We start from the raw sequence: 24512 nt of genomic DNA, 5'->3' as shown, positions 1-24512 counted from the left end.
ACTATGCCAGTCTAACCAGTGATCCCACACAGGGGTAAGGGGTCGACACTATGCCAGTCTAACCAGTGATCCCACACAGGGGTAAGGGGTCGACACTATGCCAGTCTAACCAGTGATCCCACACAGGGGTAAGGGGTCGACACTATGCCAGTCTAACCAGTGATCCCACACAGGGGGTAAGGAAGGGGTCGACACTATGCCAGTCTAACCAGTGATCCCACACAGGGGGTAAGGAAGGGGTCGACACTATGGCAGGTAAATAAAATGTTGGGACATGTGGAGTTTGCTTTGGAGTTTGAATGAGGAGTCTGCTATAAACACAACACCAGATATATAGCTAGATAGCTATAAACACTATTCCCGGTCGGACTTCAAAATAAGACCTTTTTTCTTTTTGTATCATAATAAATATAATTCTCTGGTATCTGTATTATCGGCTGGGAAACTGTTATGAAACCTTTAGTCCATGGCGGTCGGTCTCCTGACCACAAGCCTCTCAGCAGCTGCTGGTCTCGGTGTTCCCCGACGTGCTCACGTACGAGCGGCTGTTCTTGGAGTACTTCATGGACTGGAAGGAGACGCGCATGCGCTCGACGGTGCGCGCGCTGCGGCAGCGCAGCACGTTGCGCGCGTGCTCGCGGAAGCCGTCCGACACGTAGTAGTAGACCAGCGGGTCCAGGCAGCAGTTGAGGCTCGCCAGGCACAGCGTCGCCATGTAGAACCCGTAGCCGTTGTTGGAGCGGCCGGCGGCGAGCAGGACGTAGTGGATGACCAGCATGACGTTACTGGAATTATAGAGACAATACATATACTGTTATGACCAGCATGACGTTACTGGAATTATAGAGACAATACATATACTGTTATGACCAGCATGACGTTACTGGAATTATAGAGACAATATATATACTGTTATGACCAGCATGACGTTACTGGAATTATAGAGACAATACATATACTGTTATGACCAGCATGACGTTACTGGAATTATAGAGACAATACATATACTGTTATGACCAGCATGACGTTACTGGAATTATAGAGACAATACATATACTGTTATGACCAGCATGACGTTACTGGAATTATAGAGACAATACATATACTGTTATGACCAGCATGTTGTTACTGGAATTATAGAGACAATACATATACTGTTATGACCAGCATGACGTTACTGGAACTATAGAGACAATACATATACTGTTATGACCAGCATGTTGTTACTGGAACTATAGAGACAATACATATACTGTTATGACCAGCATGTTGTTACTGGAACTATAGAGACAATACATATACTGTTATGACCAGCATGTTGTTACTGGAATTATAGAGACAATACATATACTGTTATGACCAGCATGACGTTACTGGAACTATAGAGACAATACATATACTGTTATGACCAGCATGACGTTACTGGAACTATAGAGACAATACATATACTGTTATGACCAGCATGTTGTTACTGGAACTATAGAGACAATACATATACTGTTATGACCAGCATGTTGTTACTGGAACTATAGAGACAATACATATACTGTTATGACCAGCATGTTGTTACTGGAACTATAGAGACAATACATATACCGTTATGACCAGCATGACGTTACTGGAATTATAGAGACAATACATATACTGTTACGATGCCAGTGCATCCACGGCTACGCTCCCCCCCCCCACTACCTCACGGAAGTGGTCACCCTTCAATCCTCAACTCGCTCCCTGCACTTTGAGATTCTGACTAATGTATATATTATATATATATATATATATATATATATATATATATATATATATAATAACCTTGGAAGGAAGCAGACCAGGAAGGTGACCAGCACCGTCAGGATGAGAACCAGAGCTTTGCGGCGGTTCTTGGTGGCCGTGGAGTCCACCATGTTGTTCTCCAGCCAGCGGAACAGCAGCACGTAGGACACCACGATGACCAGGCAGGGGACCAGGAAGACCAGCGTGGACATCAGGAGGAAGTAGTAGTACGGATACCTGAGGCAGGGTTTACATAGTGAACCCGTTTTGACCTGAGATCAGATTCTAAACATGTCTTCTACATCCTGACAGTTTTCTGAAAGCTACAGTTGTGATCAAAAGTTTACATACGTTTGTAAAGGACATACTGTCATGATAGTCCTGACTTTCCAATAATTTGTTCAACTCTTGTTTTTCTGTGATAGGTTGATTGGAGCAAATACTTCTTTGTCATATAAAAAAAATCTTGAATTTATTTGTATTTTTATGAATGTTTAAGGGTTTTCTGAAAATGTGACCAAATCAGCTGGTTCATAAATATACATACAGCAATTATATTATGTCCCATGGTCATGTAGAACGTTGTGTCAATCAAATTAGCTTTGTGGCATGGCCTCTTAACTTAAACTGAGTGATTATGATTGTCTACATCTAGTGTTTTCACTTCTCTGAGCCTTATTTAGGGCTCGTTTGGCCACAACCCACAAACAATAAAATGTGAAAGTCAAAGGAGCTCAGCATGGATCTGAAAAAGCTGAAAATAGACTTAAACAAGTCAGGAAAGTCACTTGGAGCCATTTCAAGTCAGCTACAGGTCCCAAGATCAACTTTGCAAACAATTGTTTAAGTATAAACTGCATGGAACAATTGTGTCAATGCCACGATCAGGAAGAAAGCGCAAGCTATCACCTGCTGCTGAGAGAAGATTGGTCAGGATGGTCAAGAGTCAACCGAGAACCACCAAAAAGGAAGTCTGCAATGAGTTAGAAGCTGCTGGAACACAGGTGTCAGTGTCCACAGTCAAGCGTGTTTTACATCGTCATGGGCTGAGAGGCTGCCGTGCAAGAAGGAAGCCCTTGCTCCAGAAGCGACACCTTAAGGCTCGACTGAAGTTTGCTGCTGATCACATGGACAAAGACAAGGCCTTCTGGAGGAAAGTTCTGTGGTCAGATGAAACAAATATTGAGCTGTTTGGCCACAATGACCAGCAATATGTTTGGAGGCGAGAGGGTGAAACCTTTCACCCCAAGAACACCACACCTACTGTCAAGCATGGTGCTGGTAGTATTATGCTATGGGCCTGTTTCGCTGCCAATGGAACTGGTGCTTTACAAAGAGTAAATGGAATAATGAAGAAGAAGGATTACCTCAAAATTCTTCAGGACAACCTCAAATCATCAGCCAGAAGTTTGGGTCTTGGGCGCAGATGGGTGCTCCAACAAGACAATGACCCCAAACACACGTCAAAAGTGGTAAAGGCATGGCTAAATCAGGCTCGAATTAAGGTTTTAGAATGGCCTGTCCAAAGTCCTGACCTAAACCCCATTGAGAACATGTGGAGTTGTGGACAGTGCTGAAAAAACAAGTCCATGCCAGATAGCCAACACATTTAGATGAACTGCACCAATTCTGTCAAGAGGAGTGGTCAAAGATTCAGCCAGAAGCTTGCCAGAAGCTTGTGGATGGCTACCAAAAGCGTCAATTTGGGGTGAAAATGGCCAAGGGACATGAAACCACATATTAGCATTGCTGTATGTATTCTTTTGAACCAGCAGATTTGGTCACATTTTCAGAAAACCCTTAAACATTCATAAAAATACAAATAAATTAAAGATTTTTTTGTATGACAAAGAAGTATTTGCTCCAATCAACCTATCACAGAAAAATAAGAGTTGAACAAATTATTGGGAAGTCAGGACTATCATGACAGTATGTCCTTTACAAACGTATGTAAACTTTTGATCACAACTGTATGTTTCTATGCAGTGGTTCTTCGATTTTTTCAAAAACATCAGACCTACAAGCTCGTAGCGTGCCACTCGGTGGCGCGCTACGAGCTTGTAGGTCTGCTATTTTTCAATAGCTAAAGCATAACATAATGCTAACACCAAAAGGGGTTCCCGACCAAAATGGGTTAATTAGATTATAGCCGATCTACAAGCTCACAACGCGTCGCAAGTGCGACGCGTTGTGAGCTTGTAGATCGGCTATTTTCAGCAAGTGAACACATCATTACGACGGCATCAAGGCACCGCCAAAATACATTTTGTTCCGACTAAATCAACTGTGGATTTAGTCGACTAAAATCTTACGAGATTTAGTCGAGTAAAACTAGACGAACACTAAAACACCCCAGGGTGACTAAAATGTGACTTAAAAACTACGTGAAAACTATTCGAGAGACTAAATGACTGAAACTAAAATCGAAATTTGCTACCAAAAACAACACTGGGTGTGACACCCCCCCCCCCCCCCCCCCCCTCCTCAAGGACAACTAAAGAAAGGAACGGTTCGTACTTGACCGAGTCGAAGGGGTTGTCGATGTCCTGGATGCGGTTGACGTCGTGGCAGGTGGTGACGTTGGGGTCTCGAACGCGCACCGTGTGGTCGTACTGGTAGAGCGGGACGGTCCCGAGGCCCACCAGCAGCCAGACGGACGCGCAGACCAACAGCGCCACCTTGTTGTTGCCCTTCTCCCCCGACAGAGGGTGGCTGACCACCCAGTACCTGAGAGAGATGGACACACACCGTTATGAATGCTGACCACCCAGTACCTGAGAGAGATGGACACACACCGTTATTAATGCTGACCACCCAGTACCTGAGATGGATGGACACATTATGGACCTTAATAAATAATGGGCCTTGACAAGGTTGAAAACCACTGGTCAAACCACTGGTCAAACCACTGGTAACCTTTGGTCAAACCTTTGGTCAAACCACTGGTCAAACCTTTGGTCAAACCACTGGTAACCTTTGGTCAAACCTTTGGTCAAACCACTGGTCAAACCTTTGGTCAAACCACTGGTCAAACCTTTGGTCAAACCACTGGTCAAACCTTTGGTCAAACCACTGGTCAAACCACTGGTAACCTTTGGTCAAACCTTTGGTCAAACCACTGGTCAAACCTTTGGTCAAACCACTGGTCAAACCTTTGGTCAAACCACTGGTCAAACCTTTGGTCAAACCTTTGGTCAAACCACTGGTAACCTTTGGTCAAACCACTGGTCAAACCTTTGGTCAAACCTTTGGTCAAACCACTGGTCAAAGGCATGTAATGGTTGTGTCACACAGAATCCACACTATAGCTGTTTATAGCTGTATTACACTTGCTGAAAATAGTCAATCTACAAGCTTGTAGATCAGCTATTTTCAGCATGTAACCAAGTGTAAAATGACTTATACTGGATCTCTTGTCCACTAGTCCCTTCCTGACATTTTAGTCTAGTTTTTATTAGACTAAATATACTGACAATTTCGTCATCATAGCTTAGTTTATTTAGTTTCCATGTAGTTTGCGTCAGTGGAAAAAGGTAGGTAGGCGATGAAGAGGATGTTATAATTACCTCTGCACAGACAGACATGCGATGAAGAGGATTATAATTACCTCTGCACAGACAGACAGGCGATGAAGAGGATTATAATTACCTCTGCACAGACAGACAGGCGATGAAGAGGATTATAATTACCTCTGCACAGACAGACAGGCGATGAAGAGGATTATAATTACCTCTGCACAGACAGACAGGCGATGAAGAGGATTATAATTACCTCTGCACAGACAGACAGGCGATGAAGAGGATGTTATAATTACCTCTGCACAGACAGACAGGCGATGAAGAGGATTATAATTACCTCTGCACAGACAGACAGGCGATGAAGAGGATTATAATTACCTCTGCACAGACAGACAGGCGATGAAGAGGATTATAATTACCTCTGCACAGACAGACAGGCGATGAAGAGGATGGAGCAGTACATGTTTCCGTAGAAGAAGCCCACCAGGACCTTGCACAGAGGCTCTCCGTAGATCCAGTCGTTCCCGTTGAGGTGGTAGGAGATCTTCAGGGGGATCCAGACCACGAACATCAGGTCGGCCAGAGCCAGGTTGGCCATGTAGATGGAGGCCGGGTGCTGCTTCTTGGTGCGGAACCAGAACACCCACAGCGCCATGCCGTTGGCGGGCAGCGCCACCGCCAACACCTGGGATGGAAAAAACATATTAAAAACATATTAATGTCCATTAATAAAACATATTAACTGGTTCAGTCCGTACGACGTGTGGGCTCGTCATAAGCAATGGTGTGTACACGTCCTAGGGTGTGTACACGTCCTAGGGTGTGTACACGTCCTAGGGTGTGTACACGTCCTAGGGTGTGTACACGTCCTAGGGTGTGTACACGTCCTAGGGTGTGTACACGTCCTAGGGTGTGTACACGTCCTAGGGTGTGTACACGTCCTATGGTGTGTACACGTCCTAGGGTGTGTACACGTCCTATGGTGTGTACACGTCCTATGGTGTGTACACGTCCTATGGTGTGTACACGTCCTAGGGTGGGAACACGTCCTATGGTGTGTACACGTCCTAGGGTGGGAACACGTCCTATGGTGTGTACACGTCCTAGGGTGGGAACACGTCCTATGGTGTGTACACGTCCTAGCGCATTTTCAATGATATCAAACGAGAGAAGAATATTCTGAATTGTTTTCTTTTTTTCTTTTTAGTTGGCCTCCCAGGCCACCCTACTCTTCGCTCTTCGTTCACCAGCGGTCCCGGTCACGTCCTACTCTTCGTTCACCAGCGGTCCCGGTCACGTCCTACTCTTCGTTCTTCGTTCACCAGCGGTCCCGGTCACGTCCTACTCTTCGCTCACCAGCGGTCCCGGTCACGTCCTACTCTTCGTTCTTCGTTCACCAGCGGTCCCGGTCACGTCCTACTCTTCGTTCACCAGCGGTCCCGGTCACGTCCTACTCTTCGCTCACCAGCGGTCCCGGTCACGTCCTACTCTTCGTTCTTCGTTCACCAGCGGTCCCGGTCACGTCCTACTCTTCGCTCACCAGCGGTCCCGGTCACGTCCTACTCTTCGTTCTTCGTTCACCAGCGGTCCCGGTCACGTCCTACTCTTCGCTCTTCGTTCACCAGCGGTCCCGGTCACGTCCTACTCTTCGTTCTTCGTTCACCAGCGGTCCCGGTCACGTCCTACTCTTTGCTCTTCGTTCACCAGCGGTCCCGGTCACGTCCTACTCTTCGTTCTTCGTTCACCAGCGGTCCCGGTCACGTCCTACTCTTCGTTCACCAGCGGTCCCGGTCACGTCCTACTCTTCGTTCTTCGTTCACCAGCGGTCCCGGTCACGTCCTACTCTTCGTTCACCAGCGGTCCCGGTCACGTCCTACTCTTCGTTCACCAGCGGTCCCGGTCACGTCCTACTCTTCGTTCTTCGTTCACCAGCGGTCCCGGTCACGTCCTATTCTTCGCTCTTCGCTCACCAGCGGTCCCGGTCACGTCCTACTCTTCGTTCACCAGCGGTCCCGGTCACGTCCTACTCTTCGTTCACCAGCGGTCCCGGTCACGTCCTACTCTTCGTTCACCAGCGGTCCCGGTCACGTCCTACTCTTCGTTCTTCGTTCACCAGCGGTCCCGGTCACGTCCTACTCTTCGTTCTTCGTTCACCAGCGGTCCCGGTCACGTCCTACTCTTCGTTCTTCGTTCACCAGCGGTCCCGGTCACGTCCTACTCTTCGTTCTTCGCTCACCAGCGGTCCCGGTCACGTCCTACTCTTCGTTCTTCGTTCACCAGCGGTCCCGGTCACGTCCTACTCTTCGCTCTTCGTTCACCAGCGGTCCCGGTCACGTCCTACTCTTCGCTCTTCGTTCACCAGCGGTCCCGGTCACGTCCTACTCTTCGCTCTTCGTTCACCAGCTGTCCCGGTCACGTCCTACTCTTCGTTCACCAGCTGTCCCGGTCACGTCCTACTCTTCGTTCACCAGCTGTCCCGGTCACGTCCTACTCTTCGTTCACCAGCTGTCCCGGTCACGTCCTACTCTTCGTTCACCAGCTGTCCCGGTCACGTCCTACTCTTCGTTCACCAGCTGTCCCGGTCACGTCCTACTCTTCGCTCTTCGTTCACCAGCGGTCCCGGTCACGTCCTACTCTTCGTTCTTCGTTCACCAGCGGTCCCGGTCACGTCCTACTCTTCGTTCTTCGTTCACCAGCGGTCCCGGTCACGTCCTACTCTTCGCTCTTCGTTCACCAGCGGTCCCGGTCACGTCCTACTCTTCGTTCTTCGTTCACCAGCGGTCCCGGTCACGTCCTACTCTTCGTTCTTCGTTCACCAGCGGTCCCGGTCACGTCCTACTCTTCGCTCTTCGTTCACCAGCGGTCCCGGTCACGTCCTACTCTTCGTTCTTCGTTCACCAGCGGTCCCGGTCACGTCCTACTCTTCGCTCTTCGTTCACCAGCGGTCCCGGTCACGTCCTACTCTTCGTTCTTCGTTCACCAGCGGTCCCGGTCACGTCCTACTCTTCGCTCTTCCTTCACCAGCGGTCCCGGTCACGTCCTACTCTTCGTTCACCAGCGGTCCCGGTCACGTCCTACTCTTCGTTCACCAGCGGTCCCGGTCACGTCCTACTCTTCGTTCACCAGCGGTCCCGGTCACGTCCTACTCTTCGTTCACCAGCGGTCCCGGTCACGTCCTACTCTTCGTTCTTCGCTCACCAGCGGTCCCGGTCACGTCCTACTCTTCGTTCTTCGCTCACCAGCGGTCCCGGTCACGTCCTACTCTTCGTTCTTCGCTCACCAGCGGTCCCGGTCACGTCCTACTCTTCGCTCTTCCTTCACCAGCGGTCCCGGTCACGTCCTACTCTTCGCTCTTCCTTCACCAGCGGTCCCGGTCACGTCCTACTCTTCGTTCTTCGTTCACCAGCGGTCCCGGTCACGTCCTACTCTTTGTTCACCAGCGGTCCCGGTCACGTCCTACTCTTCGTTCACCAGCGGTCCCGGTCACGTCCTACTCTTCGTTCACCAGCGGTCCCGGTCACGTCCTACTCTTCGTTCACCAGCGGTCCCGGTCACGTCCTACTCATCGTTCACCAGCGGTCCCGGTCACGTCCTACTCTTCGTTCTTCGCTCACCAGCGGTCCCGGTCACGTCCTACTCTTCGTTCTTCGCTCACCAGCGGTCCCGGTCACGTCCTACTCTTCGTTCTTCGTTCACCAGCGGTCCCGGTCACGTCCTACTCTTCGTTCTTCGCTCACCAGCGGTCCCGGTCACGTCCTACTCTTCGTTCTTCGTTCACCAGCGGTCCCGGTCACGTCCTACTCTTCGTTCTTCGTTCACCAGCGGTCCCGGTCACGTCCTACTCTTCGTTCTTTGCTCACCAGCGGTCCCGGTCACGTCCTACTCTTCGTTCTTCGTTCACCAGCGGTCCCGGTCACGTCCTACTCTTCGTTCACCAGCGGTCCCGGTCACGTCCTACTCTTCCTTCACCAGCGGTCCCGGTCACGTCCTACTCTTCGCTCTTCGTTCACCAGCGGTCCCGGTCACGTCCTACTCTTCCTTCACCAGCGGTCCCGGTCACGTCCTACTCTTCGTTCTTCCTTCACCAGCGGTCCCGGTCACGTCCTACTCTTCGCTCACCAGCGGTCCCGGTCACGTCCTACTCTTCCTTCACCAGCGGTCCCGGTCACGTCCTACTCTTCGCTCTTCGTTCACCAGCGGTCCCGGTCACGTCCTACTCTTCCTTCACCAGCGGTCCCGGTCACGTCCTACTCTTCCTTCACCAGCGGTCCCGGTCACGTCCTACTCTTCGCTCTTCGTTCACCAGCGGTCCCGGTCACGTCCTACTCTTCCTTCACCAGCGGTCCCGGTCACGTCCTACTCTTCGCTCTTCGTTCACCAGCGGTCCCGGTCACGTCCTACTCTTCGTTCTTCGTTCACCAGCGGTCCCGGTCACGTCCTACTCTTCGTTCACCAGCGGTCCCGGTCACGTCCTAATCTTCGCTCTTCGTTCACCAGCGGTCCCGGTCACGTCCTACTCTTCGTTCACCAGCGGTCCCGGTCACGTCCTAATCTTCGCTCTTCGTTCACCAGCGGTCCCGGTCACGTCCTACTCTTCGTTCTTCCTTCACCAGCGGTCCCGGTCACGTCCTACTCTTCGCTCACCAGCGGTCCCGGTCACGTCCTACTCTTCCTTCACCAGCGGTCCCGGTCACGTCCTACTCTTCCTTCACCAGCGGTCCCGGTCACGTCCTACTCTTCGCTCTTCCTTCACCAGCGGTCCCGGTCACGTCCTACTCTTCGTTCACCAGCGGTCCCGGTCACGTCCTAGTTTACCGCTGCAGAAAGAATGCCTCGTCTCTCCTAATCCAGGGAGCTCTCCGTGGTTCTGATCTGATGGATATACTAAGCTCTGCATTTCTGACTTCTCATCCGCCTCTCGTTCAAAATACGAACACGAGGGATTATTTAGCGATTATTATCGAAACGAGAGCAAAAGGTATAAGCAAGCAAAAATATGTCTCCGTTTTGTTTCCGGAACTGAAGGGGGGGGGGGGGGGGATTGGGGGGGGGGGCTTTACAGAGTAAAAGCGGCCATATCTTCCAGACACCGCGAGAATCTATTTTGAATCCCGGCGCTGATTGTAAATAACAACTACACTGGGCACAAAAAGACAATAACATTGTAATACTAGCCATTAAGTACTAGTCATTTAATACTAGTCATTTAATACTAGTCATTTAATACTAGTCATTAAGTACTAGTCATTTAATACTAGTCATTAAGTACTAGTCATTTAATACTAGTCATTAAGTACTAGTCATTTAATACTAGTCATTAAGTACTAGTCATTTAATACTAGTCATTAAGTACTAGTCATTTAAAACTAGTCATTAAGTACTAGTCATTTAATACTAGCCATTAAGTACTAGTCATTTAATACTAGCCATTAAGTACTAGTCATTTAATACTAGTCATTAAGTACTAGTCATTTAATACTAGTCATTAAGTACTAGTCATTTAATACTAGTCATTAAGTACTAGTCATTTAATACTAGTCATTTAATACTAGTCATTAAGTACTAGTCATTTAATACTAGCCATTAAGTACTAGTCATTTAATACTAGCCATTAAGTACTAGTCATTTAATACTAGTAATTTAATACTAGTCATTAAGTACTAGTCATTTAATACTAGCCATTAAGTACTAGTCATTTAATACTAGTCATTAAGTACTAGTCATTTAATACTAGTCATTTAATACTAGCCATTAAGTACTAGTCATTTAATACTAGTCATTAAGTACTAGTCATTTAATACTAGTCATTTAATACTAGTCATTTAATACTAGTCATTTAATACTAGTCATTAAGTACTAGTCATTTAATACTAGTCATTTAATACTAGCCATTAAGTACTAGTCATTTAATACTAGTCATTAAGTACTAGTCATTTAATACTAGTCATTTAATACTAGCCATTAAGTACTAGTCATTTAATACTAGTCATGAAGTACTAGTCATTTAATACTAGTCATTTAATACTAGCCATTAAGTACTAGTCATTTAATACTAGTCATTAAGTACTAGTCATTTAATACTAGTCATTTAATACTAGCCAGTCATTAAGTACTAGTCATTTAATACTAGTCATTAAGTACTAGTCATTTAATACTAGTCATTAAGTACTAGTCATTTAATACTAGTCATTAAGTACTAGTCATTTAATACTAGTCATTAAGTACTAGTCATTTAATACTAGTCATTAAGTACTAGTCATTTAATACTAGTCATTTAATACTAGTCATGAAGTACTAGTCATTTAATACTAGCCAGTCATTAAGTACTAGTCATTTAATACTAGTCATTAAGTACTAGTCATTTAATACTAGTCATTAAGTACTAGTCATTTAATACTAGTCATTAAGTACTAGTCATTTAATACTAGCCATTAAGTACTAGTCATTTAATACTAGCCATTAAGTACTAGTCATTTAATACTAGTCAGTCATTAAGTACTAGTCATTTAATACTAGTCAGTCATTTAATACTAGGCATTAAGTACTAGTCATTTAATACTAGTCATTAAGTACTAGTCATTTAATACTAGTCATTAAGTACTAGTCATTTAATACTAGTCATTAAGTACTAGTCATTTAATACTAGTCATTTAATACTAGTCATTAAGTACTAGTCATTTAATACTAGTCATTAAGTACTAGTCATTTAATACTAGCCATTAAGTACTAGTCATTTAATACTAGCCATTAAGTACTAGTCATTTAATACTAGCCATTAAGTACTAGTCATTTAATACTAGCCATTAAGTACTAGTCATTTAATACTAGTCATTAAGTACTAGTCATTTAATACTAGTCATTCAGTACTAGTCATTTAATACTAGTCATTAAGTACTAGTCATTTAATACTAGTCATTAAGTACTAGTCATTTAATACTAGTCATTAAGTACTAGTCATTTAATACTAGTCATTCAGTACTAGTCATTTAATACTAGTAATTAAGTACTAGTCATTTAATACTAGTCATTAAGTACTAGTCATTTAATACTAGTCATTAAGTACTAGTCATTTAATACTAGTCATGACGTACTAGTCATTTAATACTAGTCATGACGTACTAGTCATTTAATACTAGTCATTAAGTACTAGTCATTTAATACTAGTCATTAAGTACTAGTCATTTAATACTAGTCATTAAGTACTAGTCATTTAATACTAGTCATTTAATACTAGTCATTAAGTACTAGTCATTTAATACTAGTCATTAAGTACTAGTCATTTAATACTAGTCATTAAGTACTAGTCATTTAATACTAGTCATTAAGTACTAGTCATTTAATACTAGTCATTAAGTACTAGTCATTTAATACTAGTCATTAAGTACTAGTCATTTAATACTAGTCATTAAGTACTAGTAATTTAATACTAGTCATTTAATACTAGTCATTAAGTACTAGTCATTTAATACTAGCCATTAAGTACTAGTCATTTAATACTAGTCAGTCATTAAGTACTAGTCATTTAATACTAGTCATTAAGTACTAGTCATTTAATACTAGTAATTAAGTACTAGTCATTTAATACTAGTCATTAAGTACTAGTCATTAAGTACTAGTCATTTAATACTAGTCATTAAGTACTAGTCATTTAATACTAGTCATTAAGTACTAGTCATTTAATACTAGTCATTAAGTACTAGTCATTTAATACTAGTCATTAAGTACTAGTCATTTAATACTAGTCATTAAGTACTAGTCATTTAATACTAGTCATTAAGTACTAGTCATTTAATACTAGTCATTAAGTACTAGTCATTTAATACTAGTCATTAAGTACTAGTCATTTAATACTAGCCATTAAGTACTAGTCATTTCATACTAGTCATTAAGTACTAGTCATTTAATACTAGCCATTAAGTACTAGTCATTTAATACTAGTCAGTCATTAAGTACTAGTCATTTAATACTAGTCATTAAGTACTAGTCATTAAGTACTAGTCATTAAGTACTAGTCATTTAATACTAGTCATTAAGTACTAGTCATTTAATACTAGTCATTAAGTACTAGTCATTTAATACTAGTCATTAAGTACTAGTCATTTAATACTAGTCATTTAATACTAGTCATTTAATACTAGTCATTAAGTACTAGTCATTTAATACTAGTCATTAAGTACTAGTCATTTAATACTAGTCATTAAGTACTAGTCATTTAATACTAGTCATTAAGTAATTCAAGCGGGTTTGGAATCCTAACAGCTGAAATCAATACTATATCAGTATTCTGATATTAACATGCGGGCCGCATTATGTGAAGGTGGGGGCCGCATGTGGAACCCCGGGCCGCCAGTTGCCCACCCCTGATATAAATCACAGGAACAGACGTCACGTCCTGGCCTGTCCCAGCAGTCCCTCCGGGCACCAGAACAGACGTCGCGTCCTGGCCTGTCACAGCAGTCCCTCCGGGCACCAGAACAGACGTCGCGTCCTGGCCTGTCCCAGCAGTCCCTCCGGGCACCAGCCTCCCCCAGCCCCAATTCCAGACACTTCTTAGAGTCCTCTAACAGGGCTATTAGCTATTCTAAATGGACATACAATAAAGAGGTCTCAGGTTACCATTGATTTTACCATGGGTGAGAGGTGTGGTGAGACACGAGCGCAGCGAGTGTCTCCAACCCTCTCACCCATTGTAAAATCCACGGTAAGCTGGGGCCTCGAGTGGCTTATTGCTTTTCTAAAACGGTTACAAACATATAGCAATATTAAACTAATAAAACCATTAAATTCACAAAAGTAGCTACGCTTTGCGCCACCAGAGCGAGCCACATCACTTCCTTGTTTTGCTCGGCAAGTAGGCTATAGAGACACACGGGGACTACAAATTTCACGCCCCCAAATGAGACAGCGTCCCCACTTCTGGTCCGTTGGCACGGATACTGCAGGCCAGCCCATAGAAGTCCATTGAAATTCAACTGTAGTAGCCTACTTTTAAAATAATATGAAATGAACTGAAGACTATATTGATTTGAATAAAAATGTGTTTCCAAATGTATGAAGTGTCTTTGTCAACATATATTGTTGTTTTCTCAATAGAGGATGTATTTCACATTTAATTTACCACTTGAATGAGTTACCCATAATGTTAACGGAGCAGAGGGGAGACGGCAGACACAGAACCTGTCGCTTTTACGGGACGTCACTGCCTTTACGAGGCTACGAGCGCCGACTTTGAAGAGTGGAATTCTCTATGTTGCTATTTCAGAAAACCGTCAGACTTTAGAAGAATTTTCTTTTAATTTCGACGTCAGGCCTAAATGGGTTAAGCATGGAGGAGTCATTAAGATTGAATTAGCACTAGAGACGCTCCGATAATCTATTAGCACTAGAGACGCTCCGATAATCACTATTAGCACTAGAGACGCTCCGATAATCACTATTAGCACTAGAGACGCTCCGATAATCACTATTAGCACTAGAGACGCTCCGATAATCACTATTAGCACTAGAGACGCTCCGATAATCACTATTAGCACTAGAGACGCTCCGATAATCTATTAGCACTAGAGACGCTCCGATAATCTATTAGCACTAGAGACGCTCCGATAATCACTATTAGCACTAGAGACGCTCCGATAATCACTATTAGCACAAGAGACGCTCCGATAATCACTATTAGCACTAGAGACGCTCCGATAATCACTATTAGCACAAGAGACGCTCCGATAATCACTATTAGCACTAGAGACGCTCCGATAATCTATTAGCACTAGAGACGCTCCGATAATCACTATTAGCACTAGAGACGCTCCGATAATCACTATTAGCACTAGAGACGCTCCGATAATCCGTCACCGATCGGGTGATTTACTGGAGAAATCAATCTTTACCATTTAAGTGGTATAAAAGTCAGATATATGGTATTTTTCCATCTTTGTGACAGGCCTAAACATTAGGCAGAGAAATACATGATGATACATGGTGATGCATATCTTTTCAAATGGGGGTCCCTGGCATATCTTTTCAAATGGGGGTCCCTGGCATATCTTTTCAAATGGGGGTCAGCGGGCTAATATTTAGGGGGTCCTTGACGTGAATATGTTGACTCACCACCATGTAGAGGATGGGGAGGCAGATGGTGGTCAGAGGACTCTTCAGGATCGATGCTGTGGACGCGTCCACTGTGACCAGGTTGGAGTCCTGGGGGTCCACGTGACCTATGAACCCTCGGCCTTGACCTACGATCTCACACACACACACACACACACACACACACACACACACACACACACACACACACACACACACACACACACACACACACACACACACACACACACACACACACACACACACACACACACACACACACACACACACACACACACACACACACACACACACACACACACACACACACACACACACACACACACCTTTAACATCAGCTTCCGACAGACAGTTACGATATGCATGATTAATTCAATCTTTTGCATTTTATCCATCAAAAAACATTATTTATTTGTACTATTTTCCTTGCTTTTTTTTTGTTTAAATGTTTTTAAGCTTTTCAAAATGATTTGGAAACTACACATTTCCTGAATATATTGGTCAAAGCATCGTTGGCTTTTGATTGGTGGTCTAAGCAAACCCTTTTGATTGGTGGTCTAAGCAAACCCTTTGATTGGTGGTCTAAGCAAACCCTTTGATTGGTGGTCTAAGCAAACCCTTTTGATTGGTGGTCTAAGCAAACCCTTTTGATTGGTGGTCTAAGCAAACCCTTTGATTGGTGGTCTAAGCAAACCCTTTGATTGGTGGTCTAAGCAAACCCTTTGATTGGTGGTCTAAGCAAACCCTTTCCATGCCAAGGACTGGACAAATTAACCCATTTAGACCTGAGGTCAGATAAACTCTTCAAAAATGTTTAAATTCAAAACATGTAACAAATTCCTGTTGCTAATAATATACACAGCAGAGAAGGTGCAGAGAGGTCACTCTGCACACCTACTGGGGACAGGGTTAGGGTTAAAGGTCACTCTGCACACCTACTGGGGACAGGGTTAGGGTTAAAGGTCACTCTGCACACCTACTGGGGACAGGGTTAGGGTTAAAGATCACTCTGCACACCTACTGGGGACAGGGTTAGGGTTAAAGGTCACTCTGCACACCTACTGGGAACAGGAGCAGCGTAGAGCAGAGCAACACAATAATGGAAGTTTATTTAAAACAGTCTTCACTCACATCAGGATAGTTTATTTAGGCTACAACGTTTGATTGATTGATTGAAGTATTGATTAACAGTTTGCAGAATGACAGTACATTTCAAGCACAACTCAATACAAAGACTGTGAGTGGACAACCATAAAGCATTACACTTGTTTACAAGAGGGTCCACCTTGTTCAATTCATCAAAACATTTAGAGACGTACAAATATACACTATATAGTCAAAGAACAGAACAGGAATTAATCATAAGGGAGGTAAAAAAGGGGTGTGTTTCTGTCTATGTCCTTGACATGAGTGTTTAGGAAACACAGGTTTAAAAGCAACAATAAACAACTACACTTTAGAAACAAGCCCAAATAAACAACTACACTTTAGAAACAAGCCCAAATAAACAACTACACTTTAGAAACAAGACCAAATAAACAACTACACTTTAGAAACAAGCCCAAATAAACAACTACACTTTAGAAACAAGCCCAAATAAACAACTACACTTTAGAAACAAGACCAAATAAACAACTACACTTTAGAAACAAGACCAAATAAACAACTACACACCCACACACACACACACACACACACACACACACACACACACACACTCAAGTGCCACGACCAGCAATATTAACAAGCAACTTCACAGAAAAAGCCCAAAGTCGCTTGTAGTAAGCAGACATGGCAACACTGAATGCAGCTATGAAAAAGTCAACATTTTGTAACAGAAACATTCTTGTGTTGTGATGCAAGGAGTCAAGGACACACACAGGCTGTTGCTAAGCAACCAGACCTGTCTGTCTGTCTACCAGACCTGTCTGTCTGTCTACCAGGCCTGTCTGTCTGTCTACCAGACCTGTCTGTCTGTCTGCCAGGCCTGTCTGTCTGTCTGATGAAGCAGGGACCCCTTAGCTGAGAGATGAAGCAGGGACCCCCTTAGGAGAGAGAGAGCGATGAAGCAGGGACCCCCTTAGCTGAGAGAGATATGAAGCAGGGAGGGACCCCCTTAGCTGAGAGAGAGATGAAGCAGGGACCCCCTTAGCTGAGAGAGAGATGAAGCAGGGACCCCCTTAGCTGAGAGAGATGAAGCAGGGACCCCCTTAGCTGAGAGAGAGATGAAGCAGGGACCCCCTTAGCTGAGAGAGATGAAGCAGGGACCCCTTAGCTGAGAGAGATGAAGCAGGGACCCCCTTAGCTGAGAGATGAAGCAGGGACCCCCTTAGCTGAGAGAGAGATGAAGCAGGGACCCCCTTAGCTGAGAGAGATGAAGCAGGGACCCCTTAGCTGAGAGAGATGAAGCAGGGACCCCCTTAGCTGAGAGAGATGAAGCAGGGACCCCTTAGCTGAGAGAGATGAAGCAGGGACCCCTTAGCTGAGAGAGATGAAGCAGGGACCCCCTTAGCTGAGAGAGAGATGAAGCAGGGACCCCCTTAGCTGAGAGATGAAGCAGGGACCCTCTTAGCTGAGAGATGAAGCAGGGACCCCCTTAGCTGAGAGAGAGATGAAGCAGGGACCCCCTTAGCTGAGAGAGAGATGAAGCAGGGACCCCCTTAGCTGAGAGAGAGATGAAGCAGGGACCCCCTTAGCTGAGAGAGAGATGAAGCAGGGACCACCTTAGCTGAGAGAGAGAGAGAGTTGAAGCAGGGACCCCCTTAGCTGAGAGAGAGAGAGTTAAAGCAGGGACCCCCTTAGCTGAGAGAGAGAGATTAAGCAGGGACCCCCTTAGCTGAGAGAGAGATGAAGCAGGGACCCCTTAGCTGAGAGAGATGAAGCAGGGACCCCGTTAGCTGAGAGAGAGATGAAGCAGGGACCCCCTTAGCTGAGAGAGAGAGAGAGATGAAGCAGGGACCCCCTTAGCTGAGAGAGATGAAGCAGGGACCCCCTTAGCTGAGAGAGATGAAGCAGGGACCCCCTTAGCTGAGAGAGATGAAGCAGGGACCCCCTTAGCTGAGAGAGAGAGAGATGAAGCAGGGACCCCCTTAGCTGAGAGAGAGAGAGATGAAGCAGGGACCCCCTTAGCTGAGAGAGAGATGAAGCAGGGACCCCCTTAGCTGAGAGAGAGAGAGAGATGAAGCAGGGACCCCCTTAGCTGAGAGATGAAGCAGGGACCCCCTTAGCTGAGACAGATGAAGCAGGGACCCCCTTAGCTGAGAGAGAGCGTTGAAGCAGGGACCCCCTTAGCTGAGACAGATGAAGCAGGGACCCCCTTAGCTGAGAGAGAGAGATGAAGCAGGGACCCCCTTAGCTGAGAGAGAGAGATGAAGCAGGGACCCCCTTAGCTGAGAGAGAGAGAGATGAAGCAGGGACCCCTTAGCTGAGAGAGAGAGAGATGAAGCAGGGACCCCCTTAGCTGAGAGAGAGAGAGATGAAGCAGGGACCCCTTAGCTGAGAGAGATGAAGCAGGGACCCACTTAGCTGAGAGAGAGAGAGAGATGAACAGGGACCCCCTTAGCTGAGAGAGATGAAGCAGGGACCCCCTTAGCTGAGAGAGATGAAGCAGGGACCCCCTTAGCTGAGAGAGATGAAGCAGGGACCCCCTTAGCTGAGAGAGATGAAGCAGGGACCCCCTTAGCTGAGAGAGAGATGAAGCAGGGACCCCCTTAGCTGAGAGAGAGAGAGTTAAAGCAGGGACCCCCTTAGCTGAGAGAGAGAGATTAAGCAGGGACCCCCTTAGCTGAGAGAGAGATGAAGCAGGGACCCCTTAGCTGAGAGAGATGAAGCAGGGACCCCGTTAGCTGAGAGAGAGATGAAGCAGGGACCCCCTTAGCTGAGAGAGAGAGAGAGATGAAGCAGGGACCCCCTTAGCTGAGAGAGATGAAGCAGGGACCCCCTTAGCTGAGAGAGATGAAGCAGGGACCCCCTTAGCTGAGAGAGATGAAGCAGGGACCCCCTTAGCTGAGAGAGAGAGAGATGAAGCAGGGACCCCCTTAGCTGAGAGAGAGAGAGATGAAGCAGGGACCCCCTTAGCTGAGAGAGAGATGAAGCAGGGACCCCCTTAGCTGAGAGAGAGAGAGAGATGAAGCAGGGACCCCCTTAGCTGAGAGATGAAGCAGGGACCCCCTTAGCTGAGACAGATGAAGCAGGGACCCCCTTAGCTGAGAGAGAGCGTTGAAGCAGGGACCCCCTTAGCTGAGACAGATGAAGCAGGGACCCCCTTAGCTGAGAGAGAGAGATGAAGCAGGGACCCCCTTAGCTGAGAGAGAGAGATGAAGCAGGGACCCCCTTAGCTGAGAGAGAGAGAGATGAAGCAGGGACCCCTTAGCTGAGAGAGAGAGAGATGAAGCAGGGACCCCCTTAGCTGAGAGAGAGAGAGATGAAGCAGGGACCCCTTAGCTGAGAGAGATGAAGCAGGGACCCACTTAGCTGAGAGAGAGAGAGAGATGAACAGGGACCCCCTTAGCTGAGAGAGATGAAGCAGGGACCCCCTTAGCTGAGAGAGATGAAGCAGGGACCCCCTTAGCTGAGAGAGATGAAGCAGGGACCCCCTTAGCTGAGAGAGATGAAGCAGGGACCCCCTTAGCTGAGAGAGATGAAGCAGGGACCCCCTTAGCTGAGAGAGATGAAGCAGGGACCACCTTAGCTGAGAGAGAGAGATGCAGGGACCCCTTAGCTGAGAGAGAGATGAAGCAGGGACCCCCTTAGCTGAGAGAGAGATGAAGCAGGGAGCCCCTTAGCTGAGAGAGAGATGAAGCAGGGACCCCCTTAGCTGAGAGAGAGATGAAGCAGGGAGCCCCTTAGCTGAGAGAGAGATGAAGCAGGGACCCCCTTAGCTGAGAGAGAGATGAAGCAGGGACCCCCTTAGCTGAGAGAGAGATGAAGCAGGGAGCCCCTTAGCTGAGAGAGAGATGAAGCAGGGAGCCCCTTAGCTGAGAGAGAGATGAAGCAGGGACCCCCTTAGCTGAGAGAGAGATGAAGCAGGGACCCCCTTAGCTGAGAGAGAGATGAAGCAGGGACCCCCTTAGCTGAGAGAGAGATGAAGCAGGGAGCCCCTTAGCTGAGAGAGAGATGAAGCAGGGACCCCCTTAGCTGAGAGAGAGATGAAGCAGGGACCCCCTTAGCTGAGAGAGAGATGAAGCAGGGACCCCCTTAGCTGAGAGAGAGATGAACAGGGACCCCCTAGCTGAGAGATGAACAGGGACCCCCTTAGCTGAGAGATGAAGCAGGGACCCCCTTAGCTGAGAGAGATGAACAGGGACCCCCTTAGCTGAGAGATGAACAGGGACCCCCTTAGCTGAGAGATGAAGCAGGGACCCCCTTAGCTGAGAGATGAAGCAGGGACCCCCTTAGCTGAGAGAGAGATGAAGCAGGGACCCCCTTAGCTGAGAGAGAGATGAAGCAGGGACCCCCTTAGCTGAGAGAGAGATGAACAGGGACCCCCTTAGCTGAGAGAGATGAACAGGGACCCCCTTAGCTGAGAGAGAGATGAAGCAGGGACCCCCTTAGCTGAGAGAGAGATGAACAGGGACCCCCTTAGCTGAGAGAGATGAACAGGGACCCCCTTAGCTGAGAGAGAGAGATGAAGCAGGGACCCCCTTAGCTGAGAGAGAGAGATGAAGCAGGGACCCCCTTAGCTGAGAGAGAGAGATGAAGCAGGGACCCCCTTAGCTGAGAGAGAGATGAAGCAGGGACCCCCTTAGCTGAGAGAGAGATGAAGCAGGGATTTGTACGGCTCTAGCAGTGATTCTCAAACATTTTAATTTCAAGGACCCCCAGGTTGACATGCATTAGTCTACGGACCCCCCATTTAATGACATTTCTATCTCTGGGAGCCCCAATTTATATTTTAAAAACAATGTTGATTTAACTCTGAGAGTTTGTACACTCTCAGAGTTACAGACCCGTAAGGGCCCATTTGGTCCATACGTATCATTTAGCTGGGGACCCCTACTTTAGAGCACCACAGCCCTAGGGGCCCATGGACCCCCTGTTGAAGACCCCTGGCTGTATGATGATCACAGTATTACATCATGTCTTGAAGGCAGTGCATTCCATACATTCCACCAAGCCTCATCATGCACAGGGTAGGCTAGGGAACACAGGGTAGGCTATTAGGGAAAAATACTTTTTTAGGTTTCGTCTCAAAAATAATGTTTTGTTTAGGTAGTTTTCCAATGCAGTGTCACAAACATTACATTATTAAATAGGCTATGTAGCCTATGTGCAGTTTTTGATGAATTGAACAAGGTGGACCCTCTTGTAAACAAGTGTAATGCTTTATGGTGTCGTCCACTCACAGTTAACAGTTTTTTTGTATTGAGTTGTACTTGAAAAGTTGAAATGTACTGTAATTCTGCAATCTGTTAATAAATCAATCTGTTTTTAATTGAACCAAGTTTGACAAAACAATTAGGCTACTGTGAAAGGTCTTTGTATGTGAATTTACTGTCACATGCTTATAGGTGTATAAGTTACAAAATTATATAGATTTCACTTTACAAAAGAAATCACTATCGATCTTATATCATGCTTTTCTTTGACTGTCATATATATTAATTACAGGTTTCATGTAAATAAAAAACTAAAAGAATTATTATACACATACATATATACCCATACATACACAAATGTATATTTGTAACTTGTATAATGTATCTTTTCCATATAAATAGGCCAGATTGTCCCCATTTACACATCGCTGCATCCCTTCGAATGTACATGCGTTTATTTACAGTCTTTCATTGTTTATTTTGTCAATATTAAACGTTTCAATATGTTTGCTCATGCCATTAAAGCTCATGTACACAGAATATGTTAGGGTTAGGCAGCTAGAACAAGATCCTAACCGTAAAATAAATAAACATTAGAAGGTTTTTGTGAAGCCAGTTTTCCCTCAAGTTGAGTTGAAATCCAGAACAGCTGTTTGACATAAACATACTTTATTCCCCTGCAGGTTCGAACCGATTCATTCTGTGTTGACAGTTGAAGCAACTGTCAAATAAAAACCAGAATTTCTCACGCCAATAAATATCCTCTGAACTCAGTGCATGTTTTTAAAAGTCGACCCGTGACTGCATGACACACACACACACACACACACACACACACACACCACACACACACACACACACCACAGGCATCATGAAGACCAATACAACATACTACTACTACTACTAATATAAATAAGAACAACTCTCTGGTCTTTACCTGGTGTGGCATTTGAAGTATAAATCCAGGTGAAAAGCAGTAAAAAGGGCAATAATCTCCTCGGTGCTGACGCCATTGTGTCTCCTTTCATGTGTGTGTAGAAGACAATGGAGAATCTGTATCCTCCAGCCAGGGTGAAACTTTAACCTGAGACACACCCTGAAACACACTACAGGTTCCCTGCGTCACGAAACACACAGTGCATCCTGGGTAGTGTAGTGAAAACACACTACAGGTTCCCTGCGTCACGAAACACACAGTGCATGCTGGGTAGTGTAGTATTTCTAATTCTATGTTTTTTTTTTCAAAGCTTTTATTTGACCTGTTTGGAATTAAATCTTTGTCCTTATTGGTCTAATAATAGGCCTATTGTTCATATACTAGGCAACCTTATATTCACCGAGGTGGGTCACACTGGCATAGGTGTGTGTGTGTGTGTGTGTGTGTGTGTGTGTGTGTGTGTGTGTGTGTGTGTGTGAGAGCATATTTTTGGTTTAAAACTATTTAAAAATAAATGTAGTCAAATAAATGACACATTAATTTAATTGATCACAGTTGAAGCTTATACGTAAATTACATCTTGCACATTCAGTCTAATCATCATTATAACAATGATGTGAAAGGATCAAAATATTCATAAAAGAAGGAACCTTATAAAAAAAAATTGTGGACGATGAAAATATGTTGGATTTTTTTACGTGTCATTTAGAATGAATGTTGTGGCAGGTCATGGAACGCTGACTATCTAGAAAATAAAAACACGTCATGGAACGCTGACTATCTAGAAAATAAAAACACGTCATGGAACACTGACTATCTAGAAAATAAAAACATACACTATTAGAGTGTTTACTTTAGTTAATGATACAACTGTTGTGTTTGGTTAAGTAACAAAGCTTTAGAAATATACGAATGAGTCAGATATAATTATGACTTCATCTGAAATCCCGATCTGTCAGAAAGCTAAACATGCAAATGGCATGTCTTTGTTTGTGGTTAAAGTTTACAACGCGCGCACGCACACGCACACGCACACACACACACACACACACACACACACACACCCACTGATGTGTGTCAATGACATGCAAATGAATGAGTCACTAACTGGAATGCTACCAGTTCATAGTGTGAGCCAGCCATGGTGTGTGTGTGTGTGTGTGTGTGTGTGTGTGTGTGTGTGTGTGTGTGTGTGTGTGTGTTCACAGCCCCCTCTGAATAAATAATGGGCCTTGATATGAAAAGAGTTGAAACCCACTGTACTAAATGCTTTAATCCATTGATACCTGGAACGCATCCATGTCACGTTAGCGTTAGCGTTTTAAACATTATGTTATAATTTAGCTATTGAAAAATAGCAGATCTACAAGCTCATACTTGTAGGTCTGCTATTTTTGAAAAATCGTTAAAATATCCCTCAAATCTTTCCGAAAATTGTCATGATTTAGAAAACTTTTTTTTTTTTAAATGTCGACGTCAGGCCTGAATGGGTTAAAGAGCGGTGCAAAATAGTACACACACACACACACACACACACACACACACACACACACACACACACACACACACACACACACGATATCAAAAGGTTGAAAACCAACTCTGTAGCACATATTACTATCAGTGTTGACCTTTTAATGAAAAAATGTAAAAGTATATTTCAGCCAATTTTTTATCTGTGTCGTGACAATAAATTAATAGTTGAATCTGAACATAAGAAGTCGTCATCAAATGTCATTTATTGTGAAGAGAACATAACCATTATCAACAATACAAAATGGTTGAAACAAATATGTACAGAAACATATATAACGTAAAATATATATATACAGAAAGATGAAAGCAAAATCTAATTCCGCT

At 45.1% G+C, this 24512-nt stretch overlaps 1 protein-coding gene across 1 annotated transcript; it reads right to left on the bottom strand.

Moving 5' to 3' along the window:
• LOC306919100 (proteinase-activated receptor 2-like) lies at window positions 1–22779 on the bottom strand. Its single transcript, XM_079531934.1, has 6 exons — window positions 22653–22779; window positions 15399–15526; window positions 5711–5976; window positions 4291–4500; window positions 1813–2010; window positions 1–785 (listed from the first exon to the last, which is right to left on the bottom strand). The coding sequence occupies exons 1-6, from the start codon at window positions 22741–22743 to the stop codon at window positions 497–499; spliced, it is 1182 nt and encodes a 393-aa protein (XP_079388060.1). The 5' UTR covers window positions 22744–22779; the 3' UTR covers window positions 1–496.
• Between the last annotated feature and the right edge of the window lie 1733 nt (window positions 22780–24512).

This window comes from Electrona antarctica, assembly GCF_951216825.1.
Source record: "Electrona antarctica genome assembly, contig: scaffold_199, whole genome shotgun sequence".
NCBI classification, from domain to species: domain Eukaryota; kingdom Metazoa; phylum Chordata; class Actinopteri; order Myctophiformes; family Myctophidae; genus Electrona; species Electrona antarctica.
The sequence above is the reverse complement of the archived record's forward strand: the minus strand, read 5'-3'. Positions and strand labels throughout refer to the sequence as shown.